The sequence below is a fragment of the Colletotrichum lupini genome, chromosome 7 (assembly GCF_023278565.1).
Source record: "Colletotrichum lupini chromosome 7, complete sequence".
Taxonomy (NCBI): domain Eukaryota; kingdom Fungi; phylum Ascomycota; class Sordariomycetes; order Glomerellales; family Glomerellaceae; genus Colletotrichum; species Colletotrichum lupini.
In genome coordinates, this window is record NC_064680.1 from 3,638,764 (window position 1) to 3,666,473 (window position 27,710).

The 27,710-nt window shown below is 42.0% G+C and overlaps 8 protein-coding genes across 8 annotated transcripts; 6 read left to right on the forward strand and 2 right to left on the reverse strand.

Moving 5' to 3' along the window:
* Nucleotides 1-7,487: 7,487 nt before the first annotated feature.
* CLUP02_14114 (ABC transporter) lies at nucleotides 7,488-12,755 on the forward strand (the record flags this gene model as incomplete). Its single annotated transcript, XM_049293046.1, has 15 exons — nucleotides 7,488-7,547; nucleotides 7,600-8,143; nucleotides 8,223-8,446; nucleotides 8,520-8,799; nucleotides 8,866-9,099; nucleotides 9,158-9,897; nucleotides 9,963-10,103; nucleotides 10,204-10,579; nucleotides 10,661-10,784; nucleotides 10,883-10,954; nucleotides 11,021-11,071; nucleotides 11,139-11,203; nucleotides 11,265-12,351; nucleotides 12,411-12,622; nucleotides 12,676-12,755. The coding sequence occupies 15 exons, from the start codon at nucleotides 7,488-7,490 to the stop codon at nucleotides 12,753-12,755; spliced, it is 4,290 nt and encodes a 1,429-aa protein (XP_049150192.1).
* Nucleotides 12,756-12,865: 110 nt separating this feature from the next.
* On the reverse strand, nucleotides 12,866-13,799 carry CLUP02_14115 (uncharacterized protein; the record flags this gene model as incomplete). Its single annotated transcript, XM_049293047.1, has 2 exons — nucleotides 12,866-13,314; nucleotides 13,406-13,799. The coding sequence occupies 2 exons, from the start codon at nucleotides 13,797-13,799 to the stop codon at nucleotides 12,866-12,868; spliced, it is 843 nt and encodes a 280-aa protein (XP_049150193.1).
* A 1,256-nt stretch (nucleotides 13,800-15,055) lies between these two features.
* CLUP02_14116 (guanyl-specific ribonuclease N1) lies at nucleotides 15,056-15,745 on the forward strand (the record flags this gene model as incomplete). The annotated part of the gene is made up of 2 exons (XM_049293048.1): nucleotides 15,056-15,380; nucleotides 15,516-15,745. The coding sequence occupies 2 exons, from the start codon at nucleotides 15,056-15,058 to the stop codon at nucleotides 15,743-15,745; spliced, it is 555 nt and encodes a 184-aa protein (XP_049150194.1).
* A 186-nt stretch (nucleotides 15,746-15,931) lies between these two features.
* On the forward strand, nucleotides 15,932-16,554 carry CLUP02_14117 (uncharacterized protein; the record flags this gene model as incomplete). The annotated part of the gene is made up of 3 exons (XM_049293049.1): nucleotides 15,932-15,959; nucleotides 16,025-16,234; nucleotides 16,328-16,554. The coding sequence occupies 3 exons, from the start codon at nucleotides 15,932-15,934 to the stop codon at nucleotides 16,552-16,554; spliced, it is 465 nt and encodes a 154-aa protein (XP_049150195.1).
* A 60-nt stretch (nucleotides 16,555-16,614) lies between these two features.
* Nucleotides 16,615-19,074, forward strand: CLUP02_14118 (heterokaryon incompatibility protein; the record flags this gene model as incomplete). The annotated part of the gene is made up of 3 exons (XM_049293050.1): nucleotides 16,615-16,948; nucleotides 17,018-17,734; nucleotides 17,804-19,074. The coding sequence occupies 3 exons, from the start codon at nucleotides 16,615-16,617 to the stop codon at nucleotides 19,072-19,074; spliced, it is 2,322 nt and encodes a 773-aa protein (XP_049150196.1).
* A 42-nt stretch (nucleotides 19,075-19,116) lies between these two features.
* On the forward strand, nucleotides 19,117-19,480 carry CLUP02_14119 (uncharacterized protein; the record flags this gene model as incomplete). Its single annotated transcript, XM_049293051.1, has 3 exons — nucleotides 19,117-19,138; nucleotides 19,201-19,210; nucleotides 19,417-19,480. The coding sequence occupies 3 exons, from the start codon at nucleotides 19,117-19,119 to the stop codon at nucleotides 19,478-19,480; spliced, it is 96 nt and encodes a 31-aa protein (XP_049150197.1).
* A 115-nt stretch (nucleotides 19,481-19,595) lies between these two features.
* CLUP02_14120 (uncharacterized protein) lies at nucleotides 19,596-20,008 on the reverse strand (the record flags this gene model as incomplete). The annotated part of the gene is made up of 2 exons (XM_049293052.1): nucleotides 19,596-19,671; nucleotides 19,731-20,008. 2 exons carry the CDS (start codon nucleotides 20,006-20,008, stop codon nucleotides 19,596-19,598), a joined length of 354 nt encoding a protein of 117 aa, XP_049150198.1.
* A 2,786-nt stretch (nucleotides 20,009-22,794) lies between these two features.
* CLUP02_14121 (glycosyl hydrolase family 43 protein) lies at nucleotides 22,795-24,376 on the forward strand (the record flags this gene model as incomplete). Its single annotated transcript, XM_049293053.1, has 5 exons — nucleotides 22,795-22,887; nucleotides 22,941-22,984; nucleotides 23,061-23,448; nucleotides 23,504-23,668; nucleotides 23,720-24,376. The coding sequence occupies 5 exons, from the start codon at nucleotides 22,795-22,797 to the stop codon at nucleotides 24,374-24,376; spliced, it is 1,347 nt and encodes a 448-aa protein (XP_049150199.1).
* Nucleotides 24,377-27,710: the final 3,334 nt, after the last annotated feature.

Consider the following 27,710-nt stretch of genomic DNA (forward strand, 5'->3'; position numbering starts at 1 on the left):
TTATAATTAAAACCTCCTTTTTATACTTACTACGTAAATATTTATATAGTTTAATTAATCTCTTTATTAACTACGGTTCGAACTAACTACCCTATAATAAGGATACTAATATTTATATATATAATATTTAAAATAGATACGTAATTTAGTACGTAACGAGCACTTTATAAAGTACGATTACTATCCCTATTACGTAATATACCCCCTAATTACTATTATTAGGGAGCTATTATACTTAAAATAAAAATTTTAAATATCCTTATAAAGGCCTAATTTAGTTAAATATAAATAAAGGAAAAATAAGTATAAGGGATACGCGTCTTTTAAACTACGTTTATTATAAATATATCCTTTTATTTAAAATAAATAAAATTCTAACTTAGAATAGTACGTATCTTACTACTTTTAATATATAAATTACTAAGGGCGAGGCTACTTAGCTACTTTATATATATTTAAATTCTCGCGGCGTTATTTAGTTATTATTTTTTCTTTTCTTTTTAACTTTTTATAATTATTATAAGTACTCCCGTTTATTATATACGCGCGCTTATATTATTAAATCGTTTATTAATTTTATTTTAAATATAAATATTTAATATATTTAGAAATAATAATAAGTTTTACGTAATTTTTATAATACTTTTTATATATATATTATACGGTTTACTAAGAGTTTAAATAGGTAATAATATTAACGAGCCCCTTTAAGTTATTACTCCCCCTTATAACCTCTTACTTACTTATTAAGGCCTAATTACTAAGCTCTCTCTCCTTAATTAAAAGGATATTAAAACTATTAATTAAAATACCGAGGATTTTATTAAGTTTAAAGCTCTTTTTAATAATTATAACAAAAATAATAATAGAATAAATAATAATAATAAAAGCTCTAACGGGCTTTTACTTATCCCCCCTTTAGAGTTTAAAAATAAAAATAAGACTAGTTTAAATAATAAGCTCTTTAAAAAGGGTATATCGTATACTTATTATTTTAAGAGTTTATATTTAATATTATTTTAAAGTTTAAAAAACGTAAAGCTAGCTTTTTTTAAAAAAGTAGTAAAAAATAAAAAAGAATATTAAAAAGCTAAGGTACCTCCTATAATAAATATAATTCTCTTTATTATTCTAAGCCTATTTAACGTATATTTAGTCCTTAAAAAGCTTTAAAAAGAGGCTCCTAAGGAACGGGAGATTTAGTACTTACTCTATTTTAAAATAGCCCTTTAGTATACCGACCCTAAGGATAGTAATTATTATTTTATAAAAAGTAATAGCTAGTATATATACTATTTTAATAGCTATTTAGCTAAAAAGTATATTAATATACTAATTATGTTATAGTTAATAGCCTAGGCCCTTATTAAAACTATTATAAATAATACTCCCTTTTTTATAAATATATTATCCTTTTTTATTATTAAAAAGCGTATTTTTAACTATAATTTTAATAAAATATTACTAAGCTCCGTAATATTATCCGCTAAATATTTAATAACTAGAGAATATATAAGAATTATATTAGCTTTTATATAAAGGACTTTTTTAATACGTACCCCCGGTCCTCTTTTATATTTATTATAATTATTTATAATTAACTTTTTATTATACTACCCGCTTCCGTACCCTAAGTTATTAACTTAATAATTATTCTAGCTCCCGCGCCCCCCGCTACCCCTACTATTCTTAGCTTTATAAACTTTAAAATATATAAAACGTATTTTTTAATATATATACTAACCCTTTTTTTAATAACGTTATATTCTTAGTAATTATATACTTCGTAAACTAAGAGTTTAAATAGTAAATATAAGCTTAAGTCTTATTTATATATATATATACTTTATAAAATAAGGTTATTTTAAGAGTTTAAGTTTTTAAGCTATAAAAAGTTTTTATTTTATTTATTTTAGGCCTCCGGGCCGCACTCTAAGTTCCGTTTATTATTTATTTTTAAGTATTAAGTTTTTTTAAGTATAGCCTAAAATAATTATTTTTAACTATTTTAACTATTTATAATAGCTTTTTACGTATCGTAGAGGTTAAAAAGTAGACGGAAATATTCGAACTTAGCTTATAAAAGGTTTTTAGTAAGTTTATTTATTAATATATTTTTTATTAATATATAAATAACTTTAAAGCTATTTTTAGCGTACTTTTATTTTAGCTATATATTTTATATATTAATATAGCGAAGTTAAGTAGCTATTCTTTTTCTTTTTTTTATAATAAGTCGAATCGTTTACTAATTATTATAGTTAACTAACTATACTTCTTCTAAGTTAAGGGTAATATTTTTAAAAAGGCGCTTTAGAGCTATAGTCTCTTTTATAGTTTTTTTAAAATAAAAAAGCTTAGTTTTAGTAATTAATGTCGTAACTATTACTTAGCGTACTAATTTCTATTAAATTAGGCTATTAAAAAGGAATATTATATATCCTTAAGATAATCGTCGTATTACTTTATTATTTATAAAGTTAGTATTTTTAACTAGAAGTAATAATTACGTACTTAGTATATTACTATAATAGAGTATAAAATATCTCGTTATATAAAAATATTAAATATAGTAATTAATTATTTTAATATAAGTTACGCTTAAGTTAGTTAGGAACTATAATAATTATAAATAAGTAAAGGTAACGTTTAGTCTAATTATAATAGCTATATAAAATATACTCCCGACCTTTTCTTAGTAGCTCTTTATTTCCTTTTTCATTACCTACCCCTTATTTAGTTTAAACTCTTTTTAAAAAAGACGGGTAGTTAAATATAATAAATTTATAAGGTCGAAGCGCTTAGTAACTCGCTCGATATATATATTATAAATAAAATAAACTTTATAAGTAATACGGTTTTATAAAATCCGTATTCTAAAGAAGTAATTAATTAGTTTATTTTCTTTAAAATTGATATATTCTTTTATACCGTTAACGATCCCCTAAGCTACCTTTTAGTCGTTTTAATAATATAAAATAATAAAGTTATTAATATAAAATATTAGTATTACCTTCCTATTTACGGTTTAGTAAATATAGATCTCTTCGTAGCTATATATTATATTTATATTACGAAGTATAGAGGTAAAAGTTTAGAACTAGAGAATTAGTAAGTTTTAAAGGCTATATAGAGCGTATTAGAGCTTATTTATTTTATTAATAACCTTATATCCCTTAAAGAGTTTAATAATTATTAGCTTATTATTTCTAAAAGGCGCGTTAAGGAATGCGTTAATAGTATTATATTAGTCTATTTTAAGGTTAAATTAGGTAATTATTATTATTATAAGCCTAAAGGCCTTTATAATAAGCGTTAAAGCGTACGTATTTTATAAAGGGTTAAGTAGTTATATATTCCCCCTTATATATATACGTACGTTTACCTCGCTAACCTCGTTATTAATATCGTATTTATAAGTATATACTTATTTTAATAAAAATAGGATCCCTTATTTAAGATTATAGTCGATTTCTTTTTATATATTAATATCCCTTGGCTTTTTTATTTTTATATTTATAATATCCCTAAGTAGCTTTTATAGTTATAATAAGAAATATTTAATATTATTAAACTTCTTTAATAAGCTTTAAAAATTAACTTTAATAAGTTATAATTTTTAAACTCCTCTAGAGCGCTCTAAGTAGGTCTTATAAACTACTCTTTTTATTATTTAATAAAGTATTATGTATCTTATACTACTTTTCTCTATAGCTTTTTATTAATTAAGTATAAAAGTAAAGAAAAAGTAGTCCTAAAAATAGTTATAATAATCGTTATTTTTTATATTTAAATATAAGAGCGTTATAAAGATATTACTATTAAAGCGTTATAAAAGTCTATAAGCCCGGTTTAAATATTTAGGACTTAATAAAGCTTTACTTAATACTTAATAAAATAGTTTTTATAAGCTCTATTTTTATATAATAATAAAAGTTTATTATAAAGGTTCTTTATTAACGTCGACTTTAATATTAAGAATTACTTTTTTATAATTAGTACTTTGTTTATTATATACTTTAGCGTTTTATTAAGAGCTATTAAAAATTAAAAACTTAAGAACTTTTGTAATATATATAAGCGCTCGTAAAGAGGATTATAAATTATATAGAGCCGTTTATAACTTAATTATTATATTCCCTTTTTTATTCCTATCCCTAAGCTTATATAAGGGGGTTATTTTAAAAGTTAATAATAATAATAAAACTATATTAGCTTTTTTAGCCTTATTTATTATATTCTAAAATATATTTATTAATTACTTAGCGTCCTAAATAATTAAAAATCTATTAATAATACTATCCTTAATTATAAAATTATTTTAAATATTAGTATTTCCGAAGTCTAGATCTACTTCCCTAAGTATTTAAACTAACTTATTATTAATATTAAAAAGTTTTTATATTTCTTAAATTATTAAATTTACTTATTTACTTATAATAGCTTACTCCTTATATACGGGATTATAAAAAACTTTTTTATTAAACTTAATATTTTTTATAATAAATACTTATTCGAGTATAAGTACCTAGACCCTATATAAGTTATATATTTTTAATATATATCTAATTAAGTATTTTATATACCCGCGGGGAAGCATTTTAAACTCTTTTTAATATATACCCCTTTTATAACTTTTATAAAGAGAGTATACTTAGTAACTATATATATAAAAACTATTAAAATATAAAATAATTAGTTTAAAATCCCGTATTTAGTAACTTATTTATTACTAGCGTTAATACCGCTTTTACTAATTAATTTTTATTATAATAGGCAAATCTCTTTTATTAGCCTCCCATAGGGTAATATTATAAATAAAAATTACTATTAGTACTATTTCGTTCTATAAATTTATAAAAAGGTTTATAAAAAAGCGTATCTTATGAGCTTTAGTAATTACAAGTTAACTTACTTTTTTAGTATTACCTATGGGTTTTTTTATATATAGAGGTAGAAGTTCTATTTTAATTCTTAGCTTATTATACTACGTTTTATATACGTATTTAACGTTTATAATTAGGAAAATAGTTTTATTATTATTTTTAAAAAAGTAAATTAAAGTCCCTTTTTAATAATAAATCGCTACTTTAAGGCTCTATAATATAAAAAGTACTTCTTCTTCTATTTTAATTTTTAAAAAGAACCCCCTAAGCTACTTATTATATTTATTAAAAAATTATAAGTATATATTATTATTTATTAAAAAATAGTTCGAAATAAAAAAGATCTTAATATATATACTACTATAGCTATAAGGCTCTTTTTAAGGGTAGTCCTCTTAAAATTACTATTTTAGCTTTAAATAATATATATACTTTATACTTAACTTATAATAGAGGTTTAATATATATACCTTAAGTTTTATATAGTAATTAATAAAGAGTATTAAGTCCGAGATAACTTATTTTAAAGTATTAAAAAAGCGTATTATTAAACTTCTTATAAGTACGTTAATATAAGCGACGGAATTTTCTATAACTAATTAGTAATATAATATTAGCTAGGTTTTATAAGATATACTTAAGGTTTACGGAAAAAGGATAGGATTAAAAGAGCTTATATTTAAAAAAAAACTAGATTATTTTTTTAAATAAGCTACTTTTTAATAATACTTTTATAAAGCGTTCCCTATTATAAAGTATAATCTAAACTATAATACTAGAGTGCGCTTTTATTTAGTAAAGTCTCTAAAACTATATTAATATAAAATCCCTTAATACAAATAACGTTCTAAAGCTTTAAATCGTAAGTTCTTTTTTTTTAAGTCTATCTAAGACGCTCTTTATAATATAAATACTACGTATAATAATAAGTAATATAATAGTTCTTAATTTAATATAGTTTTTATTACTTAATAATACGTAACTCTTAGGTTTAAATAGGCTTTTATCGTTAATTAAATATATTATTTTATAGCTATTTATTACTATATTTTAAAAAAAGAAGTAAGCGCTACTTATAAAAGTACTAAAAATTGCGTTTATTTCTAAGTCCTAACTCTTTATAAGTATAATAACTATATAGCCCTCGTCCTAGTTTATTAATAAGCTTACTATAAGTTAGTTAAAAAATCTTTTTAAAAACCTAAGTTTCTTAGGGGTTCTATTATTCTTTAGTTAATTAGCTTTTTTAAGCTTATTATAAAGTAATTTTTACTTATTTAATTTAATAATAATAAGGACTTTTTTTATATAGCTCCTTAGTATTCGTATTAATAACTTATTAATATTTCGGTTTATAAGTACTTATTTTAATTTTAAGTACGTTATAGGGCGCTATAAGTATATATAATTATAAAAATATATAATATTACCCTTATTATTTACGTTATTAATTAAGTTAGAGCGTTTAGTAAAAGTAAAATAAGCCCCTTTTTAATTTAAAAGTCGTTTAGTATATACGTCCTAAGTTACTAAGCTAAATATATACGTAATCTTTTTAAGGGTCCTTATATACGTTTTAAAAGCTATTAATTCGCTAAAGGTTTTATATATACGTTAGCCTTATATAAAATTAAGTTTAGACTTAATTATAATTAAAAAGTTAAGTACGGTAATCTTTTTATTAATTTTTAAAATATTATACGTTTTAGCTCGGAAGTAAGTAAACTACTACTCCTTATATTAATATTAGGGGTTAATTCTGGTCCTTACTTTATTAAGGGCTTATTAATACTCCTCTCGAACCGTATTCCTTATTATTAGTTCGGGGGGTATAAATTCCTATTTTAAATATTTAATAATTCGCTATATACTAAACTTAGCGCCGTTTTTAATAGCTTTTTAAAATACGTATTTATATAATATAGTGTTAATTAATTTTATTAATTACTAAGCGAGGACTTTAATATATATATTAATAATATTACGTTTATAAGCTATAAGTTACTTATATTTAGTATCGAGCTCTTATTATTTTTAAATACTCTTAAGTATATAAATCCTTTTTATAAATATAATATAAAAATAGATTTATTTATATAAAGTAAGTAATATAGCTAGTTTTATAAAAAGAAACCTAGCTTAGTTCTATAAGTTACTTATACTTAAAAAAGTTAAAAAGTTCGTATTAAAAGTTATATTTAGAAACTATTAATAAAGGATTTCTTAGTTTCTTTAATCGTTCTTAAACGCTTTATAACGGGCTTAGTAAGCTCGTAGTTCTTTTTTATTATAAGTTATAACTAATTATTCGAATTTTAAGGGCGAAATAAGTATTATAAAGGGGTTAAGGAATACGTCGGAATTTAGAATATTTAGGTTAATATATTTCTAAACTCTAATACCCTTATTTATAATACGAAGTACGTTAAACTATTTAATTTAACTATTATAATTAGTTAATTTAGCTTAGGCTAAAGTAAGTATAAGTAAGTCGGTTATTTTAAAGAGATCGTAGGAATCGTGTTAATAAGTACGTTATCGTAGTATAGGGTCTTAACTAAGAGCTGGGCTTATAACTGTTATAAAAAGCGGGCCCACTCAATGTGGGCAGCATTAACCACATCCATATCTCGTAACATCTTCTCACGCTCAAACAGGCATGTTCCGATAGATCTGAGTTGGTAGAGTCGACGAGGCTAATTTACGGCAATAGGTCCTATGGCAGGCTCTCATGGCATTCCAAATCATCTTATTAATGAGAGCCGCCCTTGAAAGAGACCGTCAGAGTCAATTTAGTGTCAATCTTGCTTCTTGGATCTTGTCGGTTACGACGAGTATTCTCTTCACATTGCTATCGGATCAAGAGCACCGCAAATCACTCGCTCCATCAGCCCTCCTCCAGCTTTTCCTACTAATAACCATATTTCTCGACGCAGCTCGCGTGAGAACGGCTTGGCATCTATCACCACAAAATAACGAGGGATATATCGCGCTGCTCTTGACAGTCCAAGTCATCCTCAAGGTACTCTTACTCGCGGCCGAGTCTGTGTCAAAGCCAGTCATCCTCGCCATACCTGCTCGTCGGGTCTCCCGAGAGGAGACATCGGGTATCTTTGGCAAGAGCTTCGCGACATGGGTCAACCCTCTGCTGCGGTTAGGGTGGAAGAGGAATCTCTTAGCAGAAGACCTTGATCCTCTTGATGGAGACCTTGATGGAGAAGCGGTGCTTGAGCGGCTTTCCTCAGCGTGGAAGAATGGTACGTAAATCTCCTCATCTCCTCCTGATAATTGTGCTGCTTCTTGAGTGACACCTGGTACTAATTGATGATCCCATAGTCGACCAGGACAAGAATCACGCCTTAGCCATAGCGGTCCTCAAGGCCTTCCGAGCCGAGCTCCTCTTCATTCATATCCCGCGCATCGGTATGGTGGCTTTTGGTCTAGCACAGCCCCTTCTCGTGCAAACCACAATTGGGTACATCCAAAATCACAATGACGAGCCCATTACCTACGGCCAAACCCTCGTCGCTGCCTTTGCCATCACATACCTCGGCCTAGCCGTACGTGCCACTATTCCGAACTTTGGCCAGCTGAGAACACAGGACTAACCACACGCCTCTCGCATACTTACAGATCTCTACTAGATGGTCCGGCCAACTCACCCATCGCCTCATTACCCGCATCCGCGGCGCCCTCATTGCGATAATCTACCAGAACATGCTCACCCTCCGCGCGGAGACAGGTAATTCCCAAGCGGCAGTCGCGTTGATGAGCACCGAGGTTGAGCGGATCACGGTGGCGTCTCAGTGGTGCGTCGCCATCGTCCCTAATCTCATCCAGCTCGGGTTCGCTATGTGGATCATGAGCGAGCAGCTTGGGGCTGTGAGCGTTGCTCCCATCATCATTGCGCTTCGTAAGTCAATGAGTTGTCGGCAGCTCTGATATCTTGAACCTCGTGTTTGTCTAACAGATTTGATAGTCAGTGTGTCGGCCGGTATTAGAACGGGCCAGTTGATCCCGCCGCGGCAGAGGAGGTGGATGCAGGCGATCCAGAAGCGTGTTGGCATCACAACAGAAGTCATCGGCTCAATTAAGGGCGTCAAGATGAGCGGCCTGACTAGCACAGTCCAGGACCAGATTCAAGGTCTCCGAGACTTTGAGCTGGATGAGTCCAAGAGGTTCAGAAGAGTGCAGATTCTCAACGTTCTCATCGGTAAGTTAGGCAATCCGTTACCCCTGGTCGGCGGCATGTCTAAAACTACAAGAACCAGGTCAATTTCCATCAATCATGACTCCGTCTATTACCTTCGCCGCCTTTGGCATCATCTCAAAGTTATCCGGCGGTCAGCCGCTCAACGTAGTCCAGGCTTTTACATCACTCAGCCTCCTCGGTATCCTGATCAACCCCGTCTCCGAGCTAGTCATGATCCCAAACAACCTCGGAGCCGCCATCGGATGCATAGACAGAATCCAGGAGTACCTCGTCAAAGAGAAGCGGGTGGATTATCGCCTCTTCAAGTCAAACACCTCTCCAGACACCGCGGCGCAGGGAAGCAACGGAAATAGCGAGCCGTCGCAAACTGACAGCCAGGTCCGACCCCTGATCAAAGTCTCGAACGGTTCCTTCGGTTGGCACAAAGACCAAGCCATTCTCAAGTCACTAAACCTCGAGATCCGCCGAGGGAGTCTCACAGTTCTCGTCGGGCCCGTCGGCTCCGGCAAATCTACATTGCTCAAGTCCCTTGTGGGGGAAACCTACCGTACCTCAGGGTCGGTGGAGTATGCAAGCTCAACGGACGTGGCATACTGCGACCAAGACCCCTGGATCCTGAACCAGAGCATCAAGGAAAACATCATCGGTAGCGTTGCTACGCACGACACGACTGACTTCTACAGCACGGTTATTCGAGCATGCCAATTGGAAGAGGATTTCGATCTACTCCCGCAGGGCGACGAGACCATAGTTGGAAGCTCAGGCTCGGCTCTCAGTGGTGGTCAAAAGCATCGGATTGTACGTATATTCACTCAAGCCTTTTTCGAGATCAGGTGCAACATGGTATTGACGATTTTCGATAGGCACTTGCCAGAGCCGTTTACAGCGGAAAGCAAATCATCATCATGGACGATAACCTGAAAGGCCTCGACTCCAAGACGGCTTCGAAATGCTTCAGCGCCCTGTTTGGCACTGATGGAATCTTGCGTGGGGAGGGTAGGGCCGTGATCTTTGCGACGCACAATGGTGAATAACCCTCATATCTGCTCCAGTGCCCCTGATATTTTGCCATCAAGATGTATGAACGAGCAAACACTGACATAGTCAATGATGGCCACAGCCTCATGGCTTCGTGCTGCGGATAACATTATTTCCCTCAGCAGCGACGGAATCATCTCGGAGATGGGCTTATACGAAGACCTCTACAAGACCGGAGGCTACGTCAGTACTCTTAAGGTCACCCAGAAGAGTGACCACGATAATAGCGATTCAGAAGAAGCAGAAACAGAAATCCAAGAGCATGCCAACAAGAAGGACAAGGCTGCCGCGGTTCGCAAGCCAGATGACTCTCTCAAAATAAAGACTCGTGGCGCAGCGAACACGAGTTCGCTCTTGTATTACATCAAGTCAATGGGAATTACACCCTTTGGGCTTTTTGTGGTGATGGTCGTTTTCCAGACAATCTGCAGAATCATGCAACGTAAGATCGCATCCAGCTTCCATTTCGCTCGGCTATCAGTCTCGCCTTGGAGCTTTCTCGAAGATTATTAATCAATCCTAGGTCTCTGGGTCAAATTCTGGGTCGCTGCCAACGAGAAAGGAGGACAAGATAACCTAGGGTTGTGGGTTGGCGTCTACATCCTCTGGGGCACCTTAACGGAAATGGCTCTCGCCATCGAGTGCTAGTGAGTCCCATACCTCGTCAAATCCCTCCTACCTATTCCCACCTACCTATATAGAGGCAGGACTTGAGTTACTGACAGAGTTGTGTTCCGCTCTCAAGCTACTTCCTCGTTATCATTGTTCCTCACTCGGCTAAGGGGCTTCACTTTAGCGTTCTCAAAGCCGCTCTCTTGTAAGATTTGTTCTGTTTTGCCTCTTTGACTGGAATGAAGATATCTGACGTCTGAACTGTTGCCAGAGCGCCCCTGTCTTTCTTCATCAAGACCGACACAGGCATTATTATTAACCGGTAAGCCTACCTGTACTCTCCCTCCAGTACCATCTAGACCCTCAGCTGGCCTTGATGCTCCATCCAGATTCAGCCAAGACATTAATCTCGTCGACCTCCCCCTCCCTCTCGCCTTCATGCTAACCTTTGACAGTAAGCAGTCAACTTTCGTTGCTCCCATCTCCTCAAGTCCGGTAACTAACACCATAAACAGACCTCACCCTCGCAATAGCAGACATAACCCTAACAACCCTCGCCACACCAACCCTGTCCCTCTCCATCCCCATTCTCATCCTCCTTCTCTACCTTCTCCAACGAGTCTATCTCCAAACATCCCGTCAAATCCGCCTGCTCGACCTCGAGACCAAATCCCCGCTCTTCTCGCACTTCATCGCGTCCGCCACCGGCCTCATCACCATCCGCGCCCTCGGACCCCACTGGACCTCCCGCGTGCAATCGCAGAACCTACAACGGCTAGATCTCTCCCAGCGCGCCTTCTACGCCATGGGAAGTCTGCAAAAATGGCTTCTACTAGTACTGAACCTCGTCGTTGCGGCGTTGGCGGTGTTGTTGGTGGCGTCTGCTGTTGTGTTAAGGGACCGGATCGATGCGGGGTTGCTCGGTGTCGCGCTCGTGAGCGTCATGACGTTTGGACAGCTGTTGACGCTGTTGTTGAACTATTGGGCGCAGCTGGAGACTAGTTTGGGTGCTGTGGCGAGGATCAGGGAGTTCGAGGCGGAGACTCCATCTGAGGAGAACGAAGATCATGACGAGGATCCTGCGGTGAAGGAAGAGTGGCCTTCCAGGGGGCGGATTGACATGCGGGACGTGTCGGCAGCGTACGATGACCATCAGGTTCTCAGCGACTTCAATCTCACCATAGAGCCTGGCGAGAAGGTAGCCATCTGCGGACGAACGGGTAGCGGGAAGTCTACTCTTCTCGCGCTCCTGCTTCGACTTCACGAGCCATCTACTGGTGTGATTGAGGTAGACGGTGTAGATATCCGCAGCGTACCCGTCACACGGCTTCGAGAGACTCTCGTCGCGCTGCCACAGGATCCGCTCTTCCTACCCGGGACTGTTCGTCTCAACCTAGACCCGTTTAACTCTTGCAAAGACGATACCAATATCTGGAATGCTTTGGAGAAGACGGGGCTGAAGGCTCTATTCGAAGACAAAGGAGGTCTCGAGGCCGATCTGAACACTGACTGGCTGAGTGCAGGACAGAAGCAGCTATTTTGCATGACCAGGGCCATCTTGAGGGACAGTCGTGTCTTGCTGCTGGATGAAGCGACAAGCAGGTGAGTCTTTGCTCTCCATCTTCACTCCGAGGCGTCAAGCACGCTAACATTTACCAAAGTCTCGATCAAGCCACAGAACAGATCGTGCAAGATCTCATCGGCAGCGAGTTCCAAGGCTGGACAATCATCGTTATCGCGCACCGACTACGGGCTGTCGTGGACTTTGATAAGGTTGTTACGCTCCAGGATGGGAAGGTTGTCGAATTTGATAGTCCCAAGAAGTTGCTCGAGGGCGGAGGCACGTTTGCTGCGATGTGGAAGCTTCAAGAAGGTTGAATGATTACTGTCTTCATCGGGCTCTTGCACAAAGATGGTGGGTTGCAGCAGAGGAGCCAAGCGTTGTGTTCCAACTAGAATTATCGAAAAGGGGCTTGCAGTGTAAATCTGTGCATTCATCTCCATAGATGAGCAAGGGCTCTCATTACCAGAACATATATACCTATTTTCGTGTGTATCATTCTCTCCCCGGTTTCAGTCCATTTGTCTCCAAGACATGTTCATGATCCCTTCGCCCCTATTTAGTCTTCAGCTTTGCGGCAGCCTCCTTAGCGAGGGCGCGCACCTCCTCATCAGAAGCCGTCTGCGATATCGACGTAATGCTATCAGCCCAGACACCATACCTCGCCTCGTTCATTCCCTTCCACTCGCGATCCGCAAACTTGCTCCCCGGCTTGCCAGACTTGCCGTCAAAGTCGCGTCCCTTGAGACTCAAATCATGCAGCGCGTCCGGGGCGTACGACAGCCATTGGTAAGCCAGCCTAGTGGCAATAGAATTACGTTCTACACTCGCTGCAGCAAAGTCTTCCTCGAAGGCCTCACGCAGGGCCCAGAGGGCGTAGAGGGAGAAATCAAAGGGGTCTTGGGAGTTGGTAAGGTCGGCGCGGGCGGTGAGCTGGGCGGCGAAGGCGGAGAGGTTTGTCCAGCTTGCCTTTTCTTCTGCTGATGCGGAGGCGTCGGAGGTGTCTAAGTGCGTTAGTGAGGGCTTTTCTCGTCTGACATAGCACAGTGGTATTCATATGGCACACCCGCTACTGCAAGTGGTGGATGTACTCACCAAAGTTCCACAGATCACGGGCAACCCATCCAAAGGTGGGGAGATCCTTCCAGACGACTTGGTTGTTCAATTTCAGGGGCTGACCATCCGAGGCTGTGACAGTGGTCTCGCGCAGGCGTTGCAGGAAATCGAGGAGCGGGGTTTGTTTCTCTGGAGGGGTCTGCTTCGCAACGGCAAAGATGGCGTTGTATGTGTCCCAGAGAAAATCTTCGATCTGAGATTCGGACTTCTTCGCCAAGTCCTTGAACTCGTCAACGGTGTTTTCGAGTGCCTGCTTGTCGGTTGCCCCTTCGGTCTTGAGGAAGGAGCTGAGGGACTTGTAGGCGGGCAACGCAGCAATGGCGTCGTTCACGCCCACCTTGGGCGCATCGGTTTTCGGCAATACGTTACTCATTTTGGGTATATGTGAGAAAGGATGAGGACGAGTAAAGAGAAATGGCTTTCTAGAGGTATTTGAACAAGAGGTGGAAGGGTTGCGATGTTGACAGGTTGACAGAAGGTGTGGCGGTGGTGGAGGTGCTAGTGTTGATAGCCGTTTTATGGCGATATCACAACGGGAAGGTGGGAAGCCTGGGCGAGGCCAATTTGGCCAATCTCGGCCCACGTGGAGGCAACGCAGCTTCACTGACGTCGTCAGCGGGGAGTCGCGCATGCGGTACGTACTCACAGTCGTACCTGCCAGAGCCTGTGAGAACCTTAGGTAAGCGAGTAAACAAGGAAGGAAGCCCCGCTCTCGGCTGGTATGCACCGTGCACGGAGAAGAGAGGCAGGAGCCGGCCGGGCAGCCACAGAAGGCACGGCGGGCAAGGACAAGACGAGACGCGCAAGCCATGCAATCTTTCTCGATACCTCCAAATGCATGTGGCTATGTCTAAAAAGTGTTTGATAAAGCGTTCAAAGTGTGGCACGTCCAGCTGAATTATGTGCATTTATTTCCATTGGACCTAACTGCATCTCGTCTCGGTTGATCGGCTCCTCCCGCCCTCCAGCCCAGGACCTGGCGCTGCAAAGAACCCAAAGCATCCAGCTAATCGCTCCCAAACAAGTGGAGACGGCGGCCTCTGGAAAACAGGCACGAGATTAAGCTTATGTTTTTTGTCAAGCTTTGATTGGTGCCAACTCCGATTTCACGTGACTTTTCCCCTTCGTTCCAGCACCGTCTCTGGACCCGGCTCACCTGAAAACGCCGTGGAAACACCTAAAGAATCTAAAGACCAATAAAGTTTTGAGCTGTTTGGGAGCGTTTGGGAGTTGGGAAGGAACCGCCTAGCCTGGCCTGGCCCCGGAGCAGGAAGGGACGATGTGAGCTGAAATTGACTGGATTTAATTTGCATTTTCCACACTTGGCACACGGGAATCGGGTTCCTCGCGCCGGCCAAGTTTCTCGGCAACTTTGTTGTCCCTTCTTCGCTCGCCTTATTCTTTCAGTCAACTCAATAAAGCATTCGCAACTTTTAATCGCGGGCAGGCCCATCATCTCCTTGATTATTGACTTGATTCACGCCACACCTTGTCCTCATCCATTTCTCGTCACGTCTCGAAAAGTCGTTGTAGGCCCGCATAAACACCACATCACCCAACGTCCTCGGACACATCGACATCAATCTCGTCTCACACACCATTCCAGTCCACCAAACGACGCCATCCAAAATGGTTTCCTTCAAATCCGCCCTCACCCTCGCCCTCTGCGCCGTCTCCGCCGCCGCGAGCCCCATCGCCAATCCCGAGCCCGAACAGGCCCTCGAGAAGCGCCAGGGAACAACTGACGTCGGCACCGTCACCTGCGGCAGCAACAAGTACTCTAAGAGACAAATCCAGGACGCCACTGCAGAAGGCTGCCGTCTCTATGCCGCTAACCAGCAAATCGGCACCAGCCAGTACCCCCACCGATTCAACAACCGCGAGAGCCTCGTCTTCGCCACATCGGGCCCCTACCAGGAGTTCCCCATCATAACTTCTGGAAACTACAGCGGACGTAAGTCGCATTTGGATCCCCTAACATCTCATCATTCCCCAGGAACCGGTTTCTTGGCATTTCAACTGCCACCTTCGCCGCTCTTGGCACGTCATCGAACATGAGAACACGCACTGACATTGCTGCATTATGCAGGGGCGCCCGGAGCCGACCGTGTTGTGTTCGACCCGGCGTACCGGGGCAGCTGTGTCTATGTCGGCGCCATGACCCACACCGGCGCTGCATCGCGCAACGGCTTCGTCTCCTGCAACCAGACGAGGTCGTCGTCATCGGCCAATGGCACATCTGCTGCGTCGAGCTACAAGGGGCCCGGCTCAATTGGGGCTGTTGTCTCCATTCTCTCGCTTCTGGCACTCACTGCTTAATCGAACTCGGTACGCAACGCGAGAAAACAAACGCCGAGCGAGGGTAATGTGAGAGACGGGGACATGATGACGCCGCTGGCCGAGGAATAACGGATCGACCCAACTCTCGACGTATAGACTCTGGTCTGGCCCTCATCGGGTGCCGTCCCCGGATGAGAGAGAGTTCAGTAGGGGAAAACAACAGAAATGAGGCTGTCTGCGCCTGATGTTTATGGTATTTGAAAATCGCCTTTTCGAACATTACGGGTAAAAGGGGCTCGAGCTGGGGATTGAGTTCAGAGCTTAGCCGACCGCGGTATCTTGCCCGCCCAACTGAGTTGTTGCCGCACCAAAAGACAGGGGAACCCTCTTCATCGCAAGTTCGCAACACCATGCGAGAGCGAACTAGAGCTGGGAAACTTTCAACGAGTGTCCAGTCTCTTACATCTGGTTTGTGGCTCGACAGAGGGTGCCGCAGGAGGGATCTGCCTCTGCAGCTTTTGGGCTGGTGTTGAGGTAAACCATTTAGGCCTCTACTCACTAATATGAGCCAAGCCAGTAATAATGAAACTTATCCGGACGCGTGTTGCACCCGGAACACAGTCACTTCAATTGCACTCATCTCATCGTCAATTCTCACTTCAAGCCCTACTAATTTCATCTCTGGTTTGATCCGCGTACTCACTCACAGCATCCAGCATCCAATCATGACCCCTGTCTGCGTGCTGGTCAATGACCCCACCACTTTCAAGATGATGGCTGCCTGCTCATCTCAGCCCAAAATCTCACTCAAGCATCGGGACAGCTCATTCTCAATCTCAGCCTCATAGATTTACATCTGATGAAATGAGAGTCAGAAATGAGAGTCCACATTTCAATCTGCACCAACAATGATCATCTGTAAATTTTGCCGGACTACAGTCCTTGAGTCTGGGAAACTATGGGACTATCACCACCAAGACTCCGACTCATTCAAGGGCTCGCTGCGATCTCAATGCGTCTTTTGCAAGAGACTGGCTGAAGGCCTCGGTGAGATCAATCCTTGGTTTGACCATGACCTCAAGACCAAATCCCTCTTTCGATGGAACATGCGGCAGGTCGCTCAGATCCGTGAGACAAAGAGCCATGTCTCTGTCACATTTCGACCGGTGCCAGGCCGCGCTTGTGGGGATGTGAAGAGCGATGATCTGCCAGAAGTCACATTTTATCTCTTCCCCGAAGAAGGTTGGTCGCTCTCATCGCAGCTTCCACATTTGCATTCAGGAGTTCATGCACTGACTCACCCCCTCGTAGACTTGGGGGATATTCCCGAGCAGCACGAACTCGGAAACCGAACAGACTCGGATGCGTCCAAAACCCAAATGATAGACTGGATGCAAGACTGCATCGCCAACCACCCAAAATGCATCCGAAGCCATAGCATCAAGTCCTTCATTCCAACCCGTGTCCTCGACGTCGGTCCACCAAATACCAATACCAACGACGCAACCCCACCTTCTCACATCCGCGTGATCGATTCCACAAAAGAACCCATCACCGGCCCCTACATGACCCTCTCCCACTGCTGGGGTACAGGATCCTTCATCCGCCTCACAGAAACGAATGTCGACGAGTACACCACTAACGGCATCCCCTGGGCAGAACTCGAGGCCAGCAACGCGAACTTTGTCGACGCGGTGCGCGTTGTTCGCACGCTGGGGATGAGGTACATCTGGATTGACTCGCTTTGTATCATCCAGGGACAGCAGCACGGCGAAGACTGGAACCACGAGGCGCCCTTGATGCATAAAGTCTACCGCAACTCATGGTGTAACCTCGCGGCGGCAGACTCAAAGGATCATACGCGTGGGTTGTTTAGGGAGAGGACGGCGGAGGTGGTGCCTGTGAGGTGCGAGAGCCAAGAACCATCCGTGACGTTTGGGGATAAGGTGTGGAGGATTTTGCCTGCGGATTTATGGGACCGAGATCTCTTGGGGAGTCATCTGTACACTCGTGGCTGGGTATTTCAAGGTCAGTATCTCCATCTCCTATCTTCGCCCTCGTCATCATCTCCAGCCGGTATACTAACACGCTAAGCAGAACGCATGCTCTCCCCCCGCCTGCTTCAATTCACTTCAACCCAACTCTTTTGGGACTGCGCAACCCTCACCGCAACCGAATCCCTCCCCGATGGCTTGGCCCCACCCCTCGATACCAAATCCGCCACCGACAGACACTGGCGCGAACGACTGCAATCCTCCGCCCTCTCCGTCCGGCCCCTCGCCGGCACAGCCGAGGACTCACTCGAGGAGTTCTGGAAGAGCGCAGTGGCGGCCTACACGAGCTGCGACCTCACCTACGGCAAGGATAAACTCGCCGCGCTGTGGGGTATCGCGAAGCTACTGCGGGACGCGCTGGGCGAGGAGTACGCTGCAGGGTTGTGGGGGATTAATCTCGCGGAGCAGCTCGCGTGGCGGGTCGTTGATTGTTCTACCGCGGAGAGGTACGGTGAGAAGGAGAATGTCGTGGTTCCTGGGGGTCAGGCGGTCGGGAATCCGAGTTGGTCGTGGACTTCATTGAAGGGGGAGGTGGAGGTTGCGGGTAGGGTGCCGAGATTGCCTAGATTTTACACTGCTTGCGACCATGGGGGTGGGAACGCGAGGTTTCAAATCAAGAAGCCGCTTTTTGGGAGGTTTGAGGGGGAGCATTCGACGGTGTGGCGGGAAGAGGTTGTGAATATGACGAGGAAGCTGAATCGGGCTTCGGAGAGGGTGTCCGAGAAGGCTAGGGTGAGTGGTGTTACTACGATTACTCCCATTGTTGAGGATATCGCGGAAGAAGAGGTTGGGAAGGACGGGACGCCGAAGGTGGCGACGCAGCCGGAAACGAAGAGGGGATTTGCTATGGATAAGCCCTCGGAGCTTCTATCTGCTTCCCTACGTATTCAGGCGCATTTGTGCCGGGGGACACTCGAGGCATCTGGGGCAGGTCACTGGACGTTCACGTTCCCGGGACTGAACCAGAGCGACGCGCTCATCGAGGCCTATCCCGACATCCAGCCCACAGTGAACAGCATGTCTTGCGAGATGCTCTTGCTCGCTGCGTCAAAGTTGCTGCAGAATAAATGGGGTCATTGGTTCCTGGATGATGGATATGTCGAAGACGAGGATATTGCCGAAGTCAATTACTCCGGGACGGGGATTCTTGTGGAGAGGGTTGGGGAAGGACGGTATAAGCGGGTTGGCGCTGTTGTGTTTCGGCAGGTGAAGGGAGAGAGTTGGGCTTGTTTGCGGCAGGCTTGTGGGAGTGGTGGGATGATGTTGGAGGATGAGCTCCAGGCTGAGGATGGTGAGAAGATTTGGCTTGAATAGGAACCTGGGTCTGTATCCACCGAGGGTCTTATGGAATCAACGATGACAACCTTTGAAGCTTCAAGTACATTGCGATCATCGATGGGCGCTTAAGGTGAATAGAGGGTGACTTGCAACGGCCGTCAGATGTGATCAAGTGACATAGGATGGGTGGCTGATAGAGCTGCTATGGGGAACAGCCTCTGCATGCTAAGGCAATGACAGTTGCCAGTTAGGTGGGCTAGAAATGGTCTATAGGCATCATTTAGTGAACATGGCTCCTTGGCTACTTACGCATAGTTTAACTAGGTAGGCGGTACTTCACATACCTTATGGTTGGACACAATTTGACAAATCCTGCAGTTCACCTCAATTTGAGCTATTGCGCAACCTCTGTCATGTCGTCATCATTTATTCCAGGCTGTAATGGTTCCCCTCACTATAACACGGAGCTAAATACCAACGCTATCAAAACGCTGTGAAAAACGCTCACAAACAAATCAGAAACTCAATAGCCAATCCTACCAACCTCCCCTTGTTCCTCAGTTGGGCTTGGTAGGAGCAGGTCCAGGACCAACACCCGCACAACCAGTATAGCCTGCCACGGCCTTGGAGGTGCTGCAAAAACATTAGTCAAAGCCCTCGAGGAACTGGTCCAAGCCGTTCTGTGAACTTACCAATCCATGATACAACCCTTATCCTTGCCGCCCTTGCCTTTGTCGCCCTTGTCTCCGAGACCCTGGTCTGCTCTTCTCAACAGGGATCTCTTGGCGGCTCCGCAGGCGTCTATACACTTGACATGATCGGCGGCGGTTTGCACCTCGCAGGAAGCGATGGCACCTCCCTCTTTCTTGCCTCCTTTGTCCTTGCCGCCGTCGGCTTGTAGGTCGGCTGGCGCTGGTGCGGCGACGACGAGTGTGGCGGCAAAGAGGGTGAATACTGTTGAGAAACGCATATTGAAAGTGGTGTGAGATTGATAGAGTCTTGTTGAGGCGTTTTGAGCTTGGCTAAGTTGGTAGGTTTGGCTCGACTGTGAGATGTTGAAGAGTCTGTATTCGTGATTGGTCGGCTTAATTGCACGTTATGACTTGGACCTGAAGCTGTGGTTTGAGCAGTGTCTTGTGGGTGTTGTTTGTGGTAGATGTGGTAGACAGTGTTTGATGTTGGTCAATGTGGAAGATGTAGAGGGGAGTTTTCACTCGCTTTATAAAGATTCTGGCAATGATAAAAGCCCCTCTTGAACTTCTCCTTGGCTCTGCGAATGCGATCCCGCCATACCATGTCACGATGAACATTACCTCAGAGTTCAATCAACACCCAACGACCCACATGCACCTTGGAGCCTATTTCGATCAGTCCCTGGAACGTCAGTGGATGACGTCCATTCATGCTCTCGCATTAAGCATCCGCTTTAGGCCGTGGGGCACAGATTTAGACTTTAAAGGGCCCGCTGGCCGTTGTGAATTTAGTAGACCAGCAGGGATGGTATCTACGGTCTTTACCCATACAACATCGGACGACCAAATAATCCGAATACGCAAAGGGAGCAGCCGCAAGGCGCCAAGGCCAGTAAAGCAGCGGTGACTTAGTGGTGGCCTTGGGCGAGTTTGGTATAAGTGACGTGTCCGTGTGCCTTACTTCGGATGAGATGCCGAATAATTGACATGTAAGCTAGGATAATACTGTCAAAATATGGTTATAAGATCGGGGTTCCACCTCGTTGGAAGAACCTCGGAGGATTTTACGAGCCTCGGGACCAACACGTGAAGGCTGTCGTCTTGAACTTTGAATTGCATCAATTAAATTGTCAGTTGAAAGTTCTTAACCTCTGGAAGATTCAAGCATCATCAAGTCAGGAGATCGCATTCGATTGGGGTGATGATTGGTGGTTGAGGACCCTCTCACCCCTGACAAGGCGCCAGGGAAGGCTTCTTTCAGCGGCTGGTTCAGAGCCTCATTGTCTCGAATGCGATGGAACCTCGTCATCGTCGATCAATGATTCCGGGTACCTGGGAGAGTCGTCATAGCCCGGGGAGCGAGTGTTCGGATGGCCAGCTCAGTTTAGAGCCCCTAGTACCTGCATGCCGAGAAAGATCTAGATTGAGAAGCCACTTCGTCGGCCTGTTGCAGCCTCAATCTGAGTAAACTCTGGAGTCGGTAATTCTCTGGATCCATCGAATCATCGGACACTTACAGACGAGCTACTTGCATTACGGCCTTCATCGCACGCTTCTCGTTTAGACTTTGCGACCCCCTCTCCGGTTATGCAGACACAAACTTCATGCCATTCAGTAGCCTCAAGAATTGATTGTTTTTGGTTGCGAGTTAAAAAATCGGGACATATCCCCCCCCTCCTGGTGAGGAGTGACTTGTGTGATGGAATGACGCATTTCTACCCTCCAAGTCGGCAATTATGTTCACGCCGGCCGAAGTAGATGGAATAAGTGAGATTCGCTGGCGAGTCAATTGCATGTTATCCAGTGATAACGAGTCCGAATACGCCAATTTTCCTAATGGTTGCTCTAAATCAAATGAAACTCACATGCTCATTCCGACTTCAAAGGACGTAGCGTTCCGTAAGTCATGCTTCAAGTGATTACCAGCCTGGCCGCCTGAATCTTGTGTTCCAAGAATACTTATGTCTTTTTGTTATGTACGTTTCTCTCTCTAACTCTCAATCTCTCTTACTATTAGTTAGCATCTTCTTTGACTCCCGAGGAACTCAAGTTGATGTTAGTACAAATCAAAGCGAAGTTATCTACCGACAATTATTACAACCTAGGCCGAACCTCAGTGGGGCCTGTGACTAAAGTATGCACGCTGTGATGGTCAATGGTTCAAAGCTGGCAGGTTATGAGGCTATTTGGAAGATGCCCTCATCGAAGAGCTGGTTGCAGCTTGTTGAAGCGTTTTGAGCCTTGCAGTCAGTCAAAGGCGATCATGTCCATTAAGACTGTGAGAGATTAACAGGTGATGGGGTCTGAGCTACGGCTTCGGGTTCAGAAACAATTCCTAACATTGAGTCGACTGCCATCTTTACGAATCCAAACAATCTGCATTGGGCAAGTTGAACAAGAGTGTAGATGATGTATCTCGTGGGGCAAGAAAAGATGCACAGCCGGCTATGCCCCAGCCTTCAGCCATTCAGCCATACGAAGCTGACTTTACTTGGCATTCGACTATTGAAATACCAATACGACGCACTGCAGGATCACGCGGACTGGTCGCGGCGTTCCCCTCAACCGATGCCCGTGGTCTTGGCCCTGTCGATCACCGCGTTGAGCAATCGCTTGAACCTGATGATCAGCAGGTTTTCCCGCCTTGGATGCGGGGTCACTGTGGAGGTTCCCATCGACAATCACCGTTACAGTGTGATGAAGAAGCTGGGGAAAGACGCTATGCTCGGCTCCGAGATCCCCACAGTGGTCGTTTGATCGGAAGACTAACCGAATTCAACCTGTCGAATGTGACGCTGTATGACCTGGAGATTCTGCTCATTCGCTTCATACTGACCCGAACCAGTGTTTTTATATGCGCAACAACCAGAGAAATTCCCAATGTCTGGGCAACTACGTAATGTGTTCTGACATGTAAGTTGCCAAGACATTGGCATTGGACCTCGAGTGCGTATACAAACATCTTGACAGCCGCGCAACTTTGGCACGACGTTTGAACAACTTCAAGTTCGCATCCCGAGTCTTCATACTTCAGCAAGAAGCTTCATTAAGACTCAGAGTCGCGATGCGTGCCTCACAGCTTGCTTTGGCCGCCGCCCTTACCGTGGGCGGCGTAAATGCTGCCCTGAGTGTTGTTCCAGGGGCAACATGGACTGCCGTGAGTGGACCCTAGTCGCTCGAAGAAGCTTATTCTGACTCGCCTTACCACAGACGAACACTGGAGAGCACGTCCAAGCTCATGGCGCAGGTATCATGTAAGTTGAACTCAGCCCTCGCGCTTGTTGAAATATGGCAATGGTTCGAGAGTATGAGATAGCTAACATGGACCAGTGAGGAAAATGGTGTTTACTACATGATTGGCGAGGAGAAGACAGACGGTGCTGCGTTCCAAGCAGTCAACTGCTACTCTTCCACGAACTTGATTGAGTGGAGCTTCCAGGGGCGCCTCTTGACTCGAACCGAGGAAGCCGGTGACCTCGGCCCCAATCGCATCATTGAGCGACCCAAGGTGACCAAGAACGATGCCACTGGAAAATACGTTCTGCACCTCCATATCGACTCTTCCGACTATAAGGATGCCAAAGTCGGTGTTGCGACGGGCGATAGCGTCTGTGGCCAGTATGAGTATATCCGCAGCTTCCGCCCCTTCGATTTCCAGAGTCGCGATATTGGCATTTTCAAGGACGATGATGGAAGCGCCTACTTGTTGAGCGAGGACGTAAGTCTTAAGTCTGTCTTTTACTGCTAGAAGAGTTGGTCTAACCATCAGACAGCGGGAGTATGGTACTCGCATCATCAAGCTCACAGATGACTACCTCGATGTTGCTGAAGTGACGTTTGGCTGGCAGTACTTCGCCGAGTCACCCGCGCTTGTCAAGCGCGATGGCACGTACTTCATCTTCGGCTCTCACCTTACGGGATGGAACCCCAACGACAACGTAAAACTACTTTCACTAAGGTTTGAGTGAAACTTGCTGACATCTTCGCAGGTCTACAGCTACGCTACGTCTCTTTCCGGACCTTGGTCTAACTGGACGGAGTTTGCACCCGTCGGCTCAAAGACTTACAACAGCCAAGTCAGCTTCGTCCTCCCCCTTGGCACCGACAAGGCCATCTACATGGGTGACAGATGGCACTCGACTAACTTGGCAGCGAGCACCTACATCTGGCTGCCTCTTCAATTTGACGGTACTACCGTGACTCTCAACTGGCATGATTCCTGGAACCTCGACACTGCTGCAGGCACCTGGTCCGAGAGTACAATCACATCCGAGATCGAGGGCGAGACTGCCGCGCTTTCGAACGGTGCTCACATCGTCGACTGTTCGCAGTGCAGTGGCTCTTCGGCCGCAGGGTATCTGGGCGGCGACGAAGATGGAACTGCTACCTTCAACTTCACCGTGGCTACAGCTGATCGGGTCACCCTCGTTGTCAACCACAAGAACGGCGATACCGCCTCTCGACATGCTGCAGTATCTGTCAATGGAGAAGAGCAGGCAGTTGCTTTCCTTTCGACTTCTCATCTCTCTACTACTGGGAGCAGCGCCATTCACGTCAACCTAAAGGAGGGAGAAAATACAGTCACGTTCTCGAGGTCGGAGGGATGGGGTCCGGATGTTGACCAGCTGATAGTGCCTAGCATATAGAGAAATCAAGGTAGTAAACTCTCACTTGCGCTGGACTATAGATACCTCGGGGGTCATTACAAATTGTAGGATTACCGTGATGTTTGGCTCCAGTAGAGGAAGCTAACTTTGATTGGAATATCTCCAGATGGAAAACGTTTCTCAGAGCCCCTGACAAAATTACTGGAATCACAGGGCGATGCTGTAGCTAGGCGAACAATTGAGCTGGGCCTGGTGAGAACATCTAGGAGTCTGAATTGCCCTTATCTACCTTAGTCTTCCAAAGTGGGCGCAGGTTCCTCGTCCGCTGGTACATCCTTCCCCTTCCCCCGGTTTAGTCCCCCGTTGACTCGCGCCGAAACTACTTCGAACAGCTCAAAGCCCTGTTTGCTTTTGTCGAAGTCTGCATTGAGATAACATTCTATCATGCTTAGGAGAGTGCATGGATGCTTTTCCCTTTGTTTATATCTGGTACGCCATTCTGGAGAACGGAAACTCCTGACAATCTTCTCCGTGTCTTCGATGGAGTATCCTTGGTAAGGCTTGACTGGCTTGGGGTCGAGTAGCTCGTATCTATCCATTTCTTTAGTCAGGGCTCCAAAGAGAACGCTGCTACATGTAAAGTCGCAACCAGCTGTATCGTATCGGAACGCATCAAGGAGATTTCGAAGCACTCCGAAGATGAACTCGACCGCGTCTTGTCTGCGCCAGTCCACCAAATCTTTGCAATAATTAGCGAGCGAGCAAGTGAAGCACAGTTAGAATACTTACTAATAACTATCGAGGGAATAGGAAGTTCCTATTAGTATCCCTATTACAGGGTAGTTAGTTCGAACTATAGTTAACGAAGAGATTAATTAAACTATCTAAATATTTACGTAAGTATAAAAAGGAGGTTCTAACTATAAGTTAGGCTAGCTACGATAATCGTAAATAGGGCCCCTAATTAGCCCCTACGTAGTCGGCTATATACCGCAGTTAAATTAGACTTCTAATTTAATACTAACTTTCTCTTTTTTTTATTAATTTAACCGCTACGGTTAGAGGTATAATTCGACCTCGGGCCCGTTTACTAAGTCGTCTCTTTTTCCCCCTTTTTTCTATTTTTTTTATATAACCTATCCCTCTATTTATATAATAACTTTTCTACTACTTACGAATTATTTTAATCCCTTATTTAGTACTACTTTTATAAAAGCGTTTACGAGGTTATTTTTATTATTAATCTAACGGATCTCGAGTATCTCGCGCCTTTTATATAATTACCTAAGGGCTATAATATCGATTATAAGCCTTTTTTCCTTCGTTATTCCTAATTTAACGAGGCATTCGTATAGCGAGTAAGAATTAGTATAAATAATTATTAGAATAGGTAAAAGGCTAATTCGATCGGTAATCTTCCTTAGTATTATTGAAATTACGTAAGAGAGGTTAACGTTATTAACTATACCGTAGACCTCTAACGCTAGTATACTTCTTATTACCCACTTACTTTTAGTTAACGAGTAGTAAATTATATTACTATATATAGTAAATTCGCTCTCGCTTATACTCTCGTTAACTAGGATAATAATATACCCTAATTACGAAGTGAGGTCGTTATTATTCGTAAATAACTTATTAATAAAGATATAGAGCTTACTAATTATAAGGTCGATCGGGTAATAAACGAGACCTCGATCGAGATTTATTTACTACTACTTAAGCTATTTATTAAGTACCTCGACGTTTTATTTAGTTAGATCTATAGCTTATACTACTTTAATATAGTTAAAAATTACTTTAGGCTAATAAATATTTATAATATATACCCCTTATATAAGCTTAGCTTTATACCGCTTTTTAATATTAGTTATATTTAAGTCGACGAGGTTAATCTTCTCGCCCTACCCCTTTTACTAAAAAATAACGGTTTCCTTTTTAATTATAAAAATCCCGCCGTTAAATACTAGGGGGGTATTTATTATAAAGACCTTTTTTAGCTTCGCTATAAAGCCCGCTTTTTAAAGCTCCTTATCCTCCTTTTTTATAAAGTTAATATCGAATAGGCCTAATATATCGTCGGTCTATATTCCGACGATCTTAAATTAGTTGCCTTCGTACTCTATAACTAATAAGCACGGGTCGTACGTAAAGGTAACTATTAATAATTAATTAATATAAAAATCGTAATAAGTAGCTTACTAATAGGTACCCGATTCTACGAGCTTATATAGTAGCTTAAGTACTTTAATAATCGTGCTTTTTAAGTACTTATTAACTATTTCCTTTAGTAAATAGGCTAGGATTTTCCTTATAAGCCCTGTGGCTAATTAGGTATATACCTAGGTAATATTACGGCTCTAAATCTCGTATCCCTTTTTCCGTAACGATACTATTAATACTATTATTAATCGTTAGCTATAGCACTATATAGTAGGTAATTATATAAGTAGCGTCGCTTTTTTAATATTATCGTACCCCTAAATTACGTATCTAGACTTCTCGTATAGTTAGGGTGTTCCTTTTCTTTTAATTTTACGAACTATTTACGATTTAAATATATAGAGGTTTATATACTTTTCTAAATCGTAAAAAATAAATCGATAGACCTCTCGATTGCGCAGAGTATTTACTTCGATAAGATTTAATCCCTTATACGGCTTTTTAGTAGTTATAATTACGCCTTCTTTACGTAGTTTAATTACTAGCTCGAAATCGGCTTTCTCTTTTACTATATAAAAGGTATTAATTACCTCGTCGCTAGTAATAAATTGCCGCGTTAGTACTTATTATTATAGTCTCCCGCGACGTCTTACTAATAATATTAGTACCCTTTTAGTAATTTCCTCTTCCTCGTTATTTATTAGTACTATTACGACGATTTCGTTAAGGATAATTTCTTATACTTCTACCGCGGGTTATATAGCTTCCCCTAGCTCTTCTTCTTTTTATAAGCTAGAAATTACTTCGATAGGATTTATATAATATAGTCTAACTACCGTAATTAATACCTTAAGTAGTTAGTTACGATCTCTTATAACTACGTAAGAACGCTCGTTAATAGAAATTAATTTATATAGCCTAGCTTATTATTAAGTAATTTCGTACTATACTCGTATATCCGAATTTAGGGGTATATTTAAATTAACCCCTATATTAGGCTTATTGCGCGTAGTAATTATTTTATTAACTTACTTTTTTATATTTACTTTGCGTAGTATTTATATTACTTTTTTAATTACTTAAGCTCGCTAGCTTACGTTTAGTAATAGTAACGAGGCTAAGGTCGTTCTTAAATATGCTCTAAATACTAAAAGCGTCGGTATAAGCCCGTTAGGCCCTATAATATCGTTATAATATTTAAGTACTATCT